The sequence below is a fragment of the Carcharhinus amblyrhynchos genome, chromosome 2, assembly GCF_965287045.1.
Source record: "Carcharhinus amblyrhynchos chromosome 2, sCarAmb.v2.hapA, whole genome shotgun sequence".
Lineage (NCBI taxonomy): Eukaryota > Metazoa > Chordata > Chondrichthyes > Carcharhiniformes > Carcharhinidae > Carcharhinus > Carcharhinus amblyrhynchos.
In genome coordinates, this window is record NC_137325.1 from 140,200,851 (window position 1) to 140,212,867 (window position 12,017).

The window sequence follows — 12,017 nt, forward strand, 5'->3', positions numbered from 1 at the left end:
ACACAGCATATACAGGCAAAGACACAATTGCAAGATAATGGTTGGAATGAGAGGCTTTACAGATAATCAAGTCTTTACAGATACAGACAGTGCGAGTGGAAGTTAAAGAAGTGTGAACTGGCTGTCCTGGCTTGAGACAATTCATACCTCTTTAATCTGTGATTATCCCTCTCTCCACTTGCACTGTCTGTATCTGTAAAGACTTCATTACCTGTAAAGACTCACATTCCAACCATTATCTTGCAATTGTGTCTGCTTATATATGCTGTATTTGCAAACCTACCTCTCCACTCACCTGATGAACGAGCAGTACTCCGAAAGCTTGTGATTGCAAATAATCCTGCTGGACTTTAACCTGGTGTTGTGGGACTTCTTTCTGTGCCCAGCCCAGTCCAACGCCGACATCTCCACATCAAAATTAAGGAAGTCAGGCGCTTCCCTCAAAATAAAGTGATCCCCACATGATTCTGTGAATATACTAATTGCGTCAACGGAATGTGTGAGGATGCTTCGGAGCAAGTGAGATAGGTCCATCTGTCCTCCCAGCCTCAATGATCCAAGGAGGCCAAGGAAGGAAAAAGCATAATCAGGTAAACAAATGCATTGCTGTTTACAGTAAAAACATGTGTCCCGTATGATTCATTGCTAGTAAATGTGATCATGTGGATGTTATACAACTGAGCATCACTCACACTGATGATGGATTCTAACCCTCAGTCCCATCAGAATAAAGCTTCAATTTGAAATCTGTCCAGCTTAAAAGTCCTGATGACAGAATGACTAATGACTTCAGCAGAGCCTAATTTTGTGGTACATGTCATTGAAGATGACATGTGAAATAAACTAGGACCTTAAAAACAAAATTTGCATGAACTGGAATGGGCACACAAGACCTTGCTTTATATCCTAGAGATCTCATAGTATTCAGTTGCGTGGTAGAGATATGATTTATCCTGAATAATTCCCCTAGTAACTTCCAAAAGCTGACTATTCTAGTCATCTACCCAAACCCATGGCAATTTACTAGATGTTTGAACCTAACAAGAGTCTTCCTGCCATAAATCGTTTTGCCTCTGTTTACAATGTCGTTTCTAATTTGCTTTCACAATATCACTGTGAATTCCATTGAAGGATCACACTTTGAACATCTGGTGCTGGGACTGGAACTAAGTAGGGCTAGCATAAGTGCATTCTTCTGTATCGTAAAATGTTACGATCGACCTACTGTGCATTTCAAACATTTTCTGTTTCTAATTCAGGATTTTTGTGAGACGGAATTTCAAATCTTCCAGGTTAATTTTTAAATGATTCCAATTTGTTTCACCCTGTTTCATGGATGGCTGGAACAAGGAAGCAATGACACTTTGGTCTGTGCATAGTTTGCACTGTCACTTGAGGCTGAAGTGCAGTATAGCATATGCTTTAATTTTCAAATGCAGCGTACGAATCAGTCATTGTCAGATGCACTGGAATTAGGGTCAATGCACATTTTGTGTAAAAGCATGCTACAGAACCAGAATCCTGTAATAGCATTTTAAGGCAATGGCAACTTCCCTTGTAATTTTAACGAGTCTGCCTCTACCCTCCTCTCCCATACACTGCCAACACCTTTTGATGTAATTTTCCACACATTGTTCTCCTTAATCATAAAAAGATGAGAAGATCCATGCTGCAAATGTCTGTAACACAAATAAATTTCCCTTCTTCCATAGATCACCTGTCTCTCTTAAGACAGGAATTTATAGCTTTTTGTAAAATTAGTTTTTTGACTAAAAAAGAAACCCTTAGATCTATAAAACACTCACATTAAAGTGAGATAATTTTGACTGGCGTACAAAGCCCACAGAAATTGAGTGCAGATCCATACAAGCTGAAAATGTCTTAGATTCTGGATTTGAAAGAGGGCAGCTGAGTATAAGATGAGGAAATTTTTCTATAGCAAGAATAGAACAATGCGGGTGGACAGGAAGCACATCTTTTGTATAGCAGATCAGTGTTTAGATTTCCCTTTTGGAAGTTTGGAAGCTAAAGCCCTGACATTTTGAACTAACCCATGAGCAGAAGGTGAAATGGTTACTAAAAGAAATTACAGAGAAGAATGTTGAATGACTACGGCAGCTTACTCATTTGGAGCTGTAATGGAGTTAATGGCTTGTTTCCTGTGAAATAGGCACATAAGTAATCAGGTAAAGAAGAAGAATTGCGGCCCGACAACTATTTGAATTTTCAAATGAAGACAATGTAATCTCTGTCACTACAAAAACATGTATCCTCAGTACATACAATTCCAGATGTTTATGATATTTTGATGCTGAGTACAAGTGGACTCCTAGGGTGGAGTTTTCCAGCCATTCCCATTGACAGGATCTTTGGTCCCACTAAGGGGACCAAAAGATTCCGCTGCTACTGCCACAAAACACAACATGGGGGAGGGGGTTGAAAATCCCACCTCTAGGGGTTGATGAACAGCTGAGAGGGACAGCACAATGAGCCACTGGCTTCAATAGGATTACAGATCAGAGGATTGGAGTGTTTGATTTATGAGCCTCTCAGCTTTCCAGTCATTGATTCCGATGGCTAGGAAATTAGGAACACTACAAATCTGGCATCCAGTATCAAATTCTCCGATTTGCACCATCATCGAACAAGATTTCATGCTGGGAGCCTGCCTACTCCTAAGACCCAAAGAGCCAAATTGTTATCAAGTTGGTTATCTAAGAGAGAAAGCAGATTGTAGTAAAATGTGCAGAAAGCGGCTACTGCCTTTTGTTTTTTTAAAAAAAGGACCATTGTAAACTTAATTGAATAGAAAAACAAGTTAAATCCAAACAGATGTTTTTCCATCTCCAGATTTGCTACTGGAGCTGCCTTTCTCTGAACCAGGTTTGGGTTTAGCACCCTGTTTCTCATGAGCAGTGTTGACACGGTTTTGCTCTGCTACAGTACCTCCTGATGTTGGGCTGCTGGTCCTGGACTTCTGTGCATTCTCTTGGCTGTTATAACTCTGAAAGGCAATGTCTAACTGCTCCTGAGCATCTTTCAGGTGCTTGTGGAGCCTAGCCAAGTCAGGTGGAATGTTGTCATCTGGACTTGTGGACTGTTGCTCTTGGGCCACATTTGCTAAGTTTTGCTCATGAGCCACAAGGCCATTTGGAACCTTGGTGGACTTGTCTGATTTGACCACCAGATTGTACCCTGGTGGTGATGTCGGAATGTTCCGAGGATACTGATAAGGGAAAGGTCGCATGTTGTTCTGGTTACGCCGTTTGCTACGGATGATATCTCTGATGGTTCCAAAGCCGAGATGGAACATCTCACATATATTAAGAATCAGGCAAAGGCAGCTGACTACATACATTACAATGAGGAAGACTGTCTTCTCTGTAGGTCTCGAGACAAAGCAGTCCACAGTGTGAGGACAGGGGTTTCTAGTACAGACATATGAGGGGTCAACTTCAAATCCGTACAGAAAATATTGTCCCAGAAGGAAAGCAACCTCAAACAGTGCTCTGAATATCAGCTGGAAAACATACATTTTCATCAGACCTTCTTGCAAGATGCGTCGTCTGCCATCATGTTTTTGATTATTGCCTTCTTTTTTTTCACTTTCTGCTTCATCGCAGATCATTGGCTCTTCCTCATCTTCATCCTCTGTCTGTTCTGAATTACGGTGGACTTGCCATCGCACAGTTGGCAGTTTCTTCTTCTTGCAGAACTTGTTCCTCTTTTCTTCTTCAGTGGATCTGGCAATTTTATGGATAGCATAGCCGAGGTACATCACAGATGGGGTTGATATCATGATGATCTGAAAGACCCAGAACCTTACGTGGGAAAGAGGTGCAAATGCATCATAGCAGACATTCTCGCACCCAGGCTGTTTGGTGTTACAGACAAATTTGCTCTGCTCATCAGAATATATGGACTCTCCTCCAACCGCAGTCAGCACGATGCGGAATATAATCAGCACCGTCAGCCATACCTTGCCAACAAAGGTGGAATGATTGTGGATTTCTTCAAGAAGACGAGTTAAGAAGGCCCAGCTCATATTTGTCATAAGAGTTCCTCATCTAATATCTGAAATAGAACAAAAAAGAAACAAACTTAATCTGTTGACAAGTGCATGCTTTTTTATATTGAAAACAGGAGACGATTCAATTTACAAATTCTGGGTGTCACTGGCTCAGTAAGAAGTCTCACAACACCAGGTTAAAGTCCAACAAGTTTAACCTGGTGTTGAGAGACTTCCAACTGTGTCTACCCCAGTCTAACGCCGGCATCTCCACATCATGTCGCTGGCTGGCCAGCATTTATTGCCCATCCCTAGTTGCCCTTGGTTAGGCCATTTTAGAGGGCAGTTAAGAGTCAACCACATTTCTGAGTCTGGAGTCACACGTAGGCCAGACCAAGTAAGGATGGCAGATTTCCTTCCCTAAAGGGTATTAGTGAACAAGATGGGTTTTTCCAATAATTGATAATGGTTTCATGGTCATCAGAAGATTCTTAATTCCAGACTTTTTTTTAATTGAAATTCCACCATCTGTCGTGATGGGATTTGAACCTAGGTCCCCAGAGCATTAGCTGAGTTTCTGGATGATACCACCGGGCCACCGCCTCTCCAAATCCCCTTAATCTAAATATTATACAAAAAGAATATAGCATCTTTCACAGCATTAGGAGTACTTCACAATCAATTAATTACTTTAAAGTGACTATTAAGTTAAAAAAAGCCTATCAAAATGAGATATATGAATAGTTGTGTGGAACTGATTAAGGGAACAATATTATTTAGGACTCTAGGAGAATTCTGTGCTCTTTTTCAAATGGTACCATGGTTACTTTTAGATCCGTCTAAACTCAGAAATAGTAACTTGGGTTTAATGTCATGTCTGAAAGGCAATGCAGCACTCCCTCAGAACTGAATGGAAATGTAAATCCAGATTATAAACTGAAGGTCTTAATTGGGGCTTCAATGGGTAAAACTTTCTGATTCAGATGGCTCTACATGGGTTCTACAGCCTGTTCACAGTAATTCTCGCGGAAGAGCTGTAGAATGCTGGATGAGTAGCCTCCCTCATCTTTCTCAATCTTTGTAATACTCTGAGCTCGTTGTATAAATTGGTGTTTATCCCCAAATTTTCTTCAGAAATGCTGGCCCTTAGCAGGGAAGAAAAGATGTATTTAAAGCTTTTTTGTTGTGAATGTAGCTCAGGAATGCGAGCAGGCATTCCTGCACTAACATGCGCTTTGGTCTCATGCATTAGGATTCCCTCCCCGAACCACTCTCATTTTATTTAAACCCGCCATTTTAACCCAACTGTCACTGTTGCAATTCAGCTGACTGACAATGTGTGGGCTAGGAATATCTTTCTGATTTGAAGAAATCTAGCAAAATAATCCTGTTTACATAATATCTGAGGTTTCTCCAATTCTGCAAAAAGTTACACTGACCGATTGGGGGGACATGCAAGGAAATTCTCATGAGCAATCTTCTCCTTCGATCAAAGTCTCCCTAAGTTGTAACATTTTGTACTCCGACCCATCTCAATAATCGCTACACAGATAATGAAACAGCATCAAAAAATTCCTCCATGTTAGGCCCTCAGCCTCACCGAGTCATGCTTTTTGTATGGAGAGGAACTTGTACAAAGCAAAAAAAAACCTGATAATTTGGAGGTTTTATTTTCCAAAGAATTGTCTTACTTGAAGTGCTTTTGTTGATACAGATGCATTTTTTGTCATGGTCTACTCTTTTGAAACAGCACAATAGCATAGTGTCAAGCTTTGGTTCATGTACAAACTGACACATAAATCTGGAGAGGGGAAACATTAGATGTGAATCCTGCCCCTTTCACTCTGATTCCTGTTGCTTTGATGCCACGTAAAGACAAGAAATGGCTCAGCTATGATGCTCAAAGAGCTGTCAACTCTCATTGCTTTGGATTATACACAAGGAAAAGGCACTCGGGCAAGAACCTGGAGGATATCCAACATCTGTGGAATTGACCTGTAAGGGTCAGCGCCTTCAAAAAAGGAAGAAAATTGGAGAGAGGGTGAAAAAAAACAGTTCCTCCCCATTATTAAATAAGCAATAATTTCAATAGAACTGTGTTTTACAAAATACAGTTGTTAAAATGATTTTGATCTTCAACGTGAATTTTATGGAACATTACAGTAAATTGTTGTCAACGTTTGGAAGGAAAGGTTATTCACAGAACACACAGCCCAGCCAACATATCTGATATTTTATATATAAAACTTGGGTGGAACTTTGTCAAAAAATGGCAGAGTGTCAGGTTCTCCCAAGAAACACAGCCAAGTTTTCACTCCAGATCTTCTGACACTTTAAAGCAGAGGGTGTGTTTTACACCATCATTCTGAAGGGGTAGGGCCTAAAGACACAGGCAAGGCCAGCTCCACAGAGATCAGGGCACCATTTTTAAGACATGTTTGCACTGCCAGTGTGCCCTGCCATGTCCCTGGCTGCCTGAGGACTACACTGGACACTGTGGAGTGCAGTACTAATTCCTATCAGCATAATATCACACCAGTGGGTGGTAGTGATGGTGGATAGCAGACATCCCCATAAGGTGAGGCATTGTGCCATTTGGGCAGATTATTATTTAGGGCATGAGGGCATTGCCAGCAGGAGTTTCTGACCATAATGGGATTTCTGCCTGGGTCAAACAGGCCTGGAAAATCCTGGCCCTTGTTAAAAGTGTGACTGTTTAAATTAAAAAGCTATTCCCTTGCAGGGTGACACAGTAGCACAGTGGTTAGCACTGCTGCTTCACAGATCCAGGGACCTGGGTTTGATTCTCGGCTTGGGTTACTGTCTGTGTGGAGTTTACACATTCTCCTTGTGTCTGCGCGGGTTTCCTCCAGGTGCTCCGGTTTCCTCCCACAGTCCAAAGATGTGCGGGTTAGATTGATTGGCCATTCTAAAATTGTGCTGAGATGTGCAGGTTAGAGAGGTTAGTGGGTAAATACATAGGGATAATGGGGATAGGGCCTGGGTGGGATTGTGGTCAGTGCAGACTTAATGGTCTGAATGGCCTCTTTCTGTCCTGTAGGGTTTCTATGACACTTAGAATGGATATTTAGCCATTTTCTATGCTTACTTCTTGGTGTTCCTTCTCAACGCAGTGGGCGACAGTTCTCAAAGCAATGATGGCTCTAATGTACCTCGGTCAACTTGCTGTTCTTCATGTGTGAGTCTCTCCAGTAAATGTTGAAAGAATTTTATGATTTCAGGGACCAATACAGCCAAAAGAAATCATATCTTCACTTAACACACATTTTAGGAAGTTCCAAATAGTGGCACAGCAGCTAGCACTGCTGGTTCACAGCGCTAGGGACCCGGTACATTTCCTGGCTTGGGTCACTGTCTGTGCAGAGTTTGCACATTCTCTCTGTGTCTGCGTGGGTTTCCTCTGGGTGTTCTGGTTTCCTCCCACAGTCCAAAAGACATACTGGTTAGGTGCATCGCCATGCTAAATTCTCCCGCAATATACCCGAACAGGTGCTGGAGTGTGGTGACTAGGGGATTTTCACTGCAGTGTTAATGTTGACACTAATAAATTTAAAAAAATACAAGTTAAAACTCGAGCTAATTGATTCTCTCTAGCCTGGTGGCATCATGCCAACTGGGCAGTCTTCAATCCAGACCCCATGTACACTCTGGGACCTTCCGTGTTTAATCGTTCGCCACCACTTATTCAGCAAGCTAAAGGAGCCTGGCCTACACTTTCTTTAATGTAGAAAAATTATATTTAGGGAGGAAGAACAGCCCCATAACAGCAGGCGATAACAATGATATTATTGTGTTGAACCGCTGAAGTTTGCAGAGGCAGCCAAGTCCTACCTTGGAACTGAAAGCAGGAGGTCGACCTCGCCAGTGGACAGTGAGACCCAGTGCCACATTTAACCAGTGGCAGTCAATTAAGTGGCAACCGCTGGCACTGCCATCTCTGTTAAGGACAATGGCCTGATTCCCAAGACCTGCCAGCAACTCAGCAGTGCCATCGTTAATGGTGGGCACATTACTGGGCTGCACCTGGATCAAGAGTTACTGCAGTCCATCCTGTAGATAATAATACACGTTGCTGCACTGTGTCATGGTGATGGAAAAATTGAGTGTTTATGGTGCTGGATGGTGTGCCAATCAAGCGGAATGCTTTTTCCTGGATGGTATCAAACCTTTTGAGTGTTGCAGCTGCACTCAGCCAGGCAAGATGATGTTATTCCATCATACTCCTGACTTCTGCCTTGTCGATGATGAACAGGTGTTGGGAATCAGGAGGTGAGTTACTTGCTATAGAATTTCCAGCCTCTGACTTACTCTTCAGCCACAATAGCTGGTCCAGTTCAGTTCCTAGTCAATGGTAACCCACAGGATGTTGATAGTGGGATTCTCAGCAATAGTAATGCCATGAATGTCATGGGGAGATGACTGGAATCTATTTTGTTGGAGATGGTCATCGCCTGGCACTTGTGTCGTATGCATATTACTTGCCATTTGTCTGCCCAAGCCTGAATATTGTTCAGGTCTTGCTGCATTTGAACATGGACTGCTCCAATATCTGAGGCGTCACAAATGGTGCCGAACATTGCGCAATCATCAGTAAAAATCCACATTTCTGACCTTATAATGGAGAGAAAATCATTGATGAAGCAGCTGAAGATGGCTGGGCTGAGGACTCAGTTGTGCTCATCTGCTGTCTGGAAAAATTGCATGGTGGCAGGAATACATTGGGCATGCCTGCCAATGTCTTTCCATCCTCAAAGGGCCCGTAAAATTCTGCCAAAAATATTTTTGCTAAGCAGGAAAATAAATTTGCCAGGCATTGATTAATTTCTGATAAAATGCACATTTTTGTAAGCAAGTACTTTTTAGCAGGATTAAACAATATGCTGTTTGTGATGGATGTGACAAGATGTATTGCATCTTGAGTGATATTCCACTGAACTGCAGAGCTCGGCTATTAAACTTGCTAATTACCAAATATGGCATTGGAAATATGATTCTCTTTGTGAGACTTCTGAATAGACATTAAAATTCATTCAGACGTCAATGGTCTCCTGCCTTCACGGCTCTCCAGCAGAGAGCCCTGCACCATGTAACACTGTGTGTGGCTGTACAGTTTACAGTTTGATTAAGTGTATTTGTGAGTGTAATAATGGTCTGAACAAACTGGTTCCGTCATTTGACATTCTCCAGGGATATAGCAACCCTCCCTAAGAGATGGGCCCACACTACATAATGTGACCTCATCCATAGATATTTTGGGGTATGAAACTACCTGTTAGAGTGACTATCACAATTCCTAGATTGTGAACCATTCTGTTAGCTGCCTTAGGGAATCTTGTTATAGCACAAAGCTGCTGGTCTATTTATAATATTAATATAAATTTACAAAAAGTAATTTTGCACTTTTGAACAAAATGTGAGTTGAGAAAGTGAAGATCAGTGATTCTCCAGCTGAAAAGTTTGTCAATGACACCATAAACATATCTGATCTCACCTGATTCTTCGAGGTATCATGTCGATATATAATAATTTATTACAATGGTATTTCATTTGCCATCTAGTGAATTAACAAAGTGGCAAAAATAAATAGCATGAAAGCTTAATTAGGATATATTTAATAAATCAGGTCATTTCTATGTTACTACTGTGCACTATGGCATAGAAATATCAACTTGCTCACTTAATAAAGCTGTTACCTTTGAAAGAAAGAAGACATTTCAGTGCAGTATTAAAGATGTGCTGCATTGTCAGAGGCCCCTTTTGCTAATTTAGGTGGAAATAAATGATCCTGTGAAATTATTCAAAGGGGAGCAAGGAAATCGCCCAGTGTCCCAGCCAAATATCCTCCCGATAATAAGACCACAAAAAAGCCACTGACTTGGAGATATTTTACAAGAAAAATAAGGTACTGATTTACAGTGCAAGTTTTATTCTCACACCAACTTTCAAACAATGAATGACACTGGTAACTATTTCAGCCAGCTAGTACCTACTGCCTGGCTCCTGTTGAAATACAATTCAAATTTGACTGTCGAGGAGAGTTCCAAGTGTTGCTTCTACAGAGTTATGTGCCTATTGGTTGAATATTAAATGTGAAATTACCTCTTTCTGAGTTTTGTACCATTTGTCTCTGGAGATAGTCAGATCCTGACTGTGGAGATGTACTGTTGCTTTTACTTTGCTGCAACACACTTTGCAATGGCACTAAAATGCAACATAAGCGTCCTCTTACAAAGACTGTAACTCAGTGTATTATGGGTTACAGTAGACTTTTTGAACAAGAGAAATAAAAAGACCCAAATGAAACTGAAACGCAGTTGTGATGATGTTCCGTTTGTTCCATATGTGATCTCTTGGAATATTTGCAACAGTTTGCTGAAGATATCTTATAGCGCTGAGTGCTGGGGTGACACCAAGTTACAGATTTAAAATATCCCACTGTTCTGACATATTACATTGGTAGGTAAGAAAGAAGTTGGATTTATTGTGTTTTATCATATGCAGGGAATTTGCATCCATTAAAGTGCTGCAAAGAGAATGAACGGCAACGCAATGTTTCTCTGGTGGCATTGGTTGAGGTAGGGATGTTGGCTAGGATACCAGGAGTAAGCTCCCTGCTTCTGTTCAGAGAATGGTGTAGGGTCATTTATATGAGCCATGGTTAATACCTCAATCAATAAAGACAATACTTTTTAGCTATGCACTGAAGTAGGTTATGTTCTCAAACCCAGAGTGGGGCTGGAATCCACAACATTTGTTCACAGATAGTATTCAAACTCTCGAAATAAGGAACTCAATCACACAGCAACTGCTTCTACTCACAAACTGAAACTCTTAATCAACTGGCCATTCATTTTATATGGTTCACTTCACAAAAAAAAGTAACTAGTATTATAATACATTATAAAGTGAATCTAAGAAAATACAAATGAGTACTTACGTAAACATATTTCCTCCCTTTTTTAAGAGAAGTTACTTGTTAAAGTTGATTTTAAGAAAGGAGTTTTAACTCTCAAAGCGGCTGTGTCTAAGAAAATAGACACTGCTTCAGCCCACAGTTACAGGCTTTAAGCAACTTCAATAGGCTCCACCTTTATGCTTCATCATGTCTAGACAGCGATCACTTTAACTCACTCGCTTGTGCAGTGGCATCTGCATTAACCTCTTCTTTAACCAACTGCGGTTTAAAAGATCACTGTATCTCAGCTTCACCTACTCAGAATCATAACAGCACAGGAGGAGGCCATTAAGCCAATCGTGTCTGCAATGGCTCTCCAAATGAGCCTGTAAGCCTGCACGTTCTACCTCTTCAATTTTCTTTCTTGTTTAAAACAAGGAGAAACAGCACATGTTTCTTTTCTCTGCCCATCAGCCGGACTGAGCAACCTACTCAAAGTGCAAATTCCTGGGAAAAAAGTTTTAATAATGTTGAACTTGGGCTGTACTCCCTAGCACAAATAATTAAACAAAAGCAGACACGGAAGGTTGGATGCACAGCAGGTTTTAATTGCGGAATAGGCGGCCTGATTCAAGGACAAGTCTGCAGCTCACATTCTTCAGTGCAACTGCTCAACAACTGTCACAACTTCTTGAACAACTATAAAATTCATTATTGTCCTCCATTTGTGTGCTAGGAATTCTTGCCTTTATTGTCTCATGGTCATCATTCAGTACAAAATTACTGGGGCAAGTTCAACTACTGAAGAATAAAATGCAATTTTATTAAAGAAGCACTGCCATTCTAGTGAAAGGGGCACCTATTGTTCCAAATACATTAAGTATAAACATTCTTCACTATTTTAAGCACACTAATTAACTCTATTTCAATTATTTAAATTATTGAATTATTTTAGTGCCTCATTTAATCAGAAACTATGTACTTTTATGAAACTTCTGGCAAAGTTTCGCTTATTCATGTGCTCATTTCCTTTTGAATACAAGATTGTGTAGGGACATTGCTGTTGATCATGTAGCGAAAAGCTATCTGATG

General features: G+C 40.9%; 1 protein-coding gene across 1 annotated transcript; it reads right to left on the reverse strand.

Annotated features, from left to right (window-relative positions):
* Window positions 1-329: 329 nt before the first annotated feature.
* Window positions 330-11,057, reverse strand: gjc2 (gap junction protein gamma 2). Its single transcript, XM_080213403.1, has 2 exons — window positions 10,968-11,057; window positions 330-4,074 (listed from the first exon to the last, which is right to left on the reverse strand). Exon 2 carries the CDS (start codon window positions 4,052-4,054, stop codon window positions 2,819-2,821), a length of 1,236 nt encoding a protein of 411 aa, XP_080069529.1. The 5' UTR covers window positions 4,055-4,074; window positions 10,968-11,057; the 3' UTR covers window positions 330-2,818.
* Window positions 11,058-12,017: the final 960 nt, after the last annotated feature.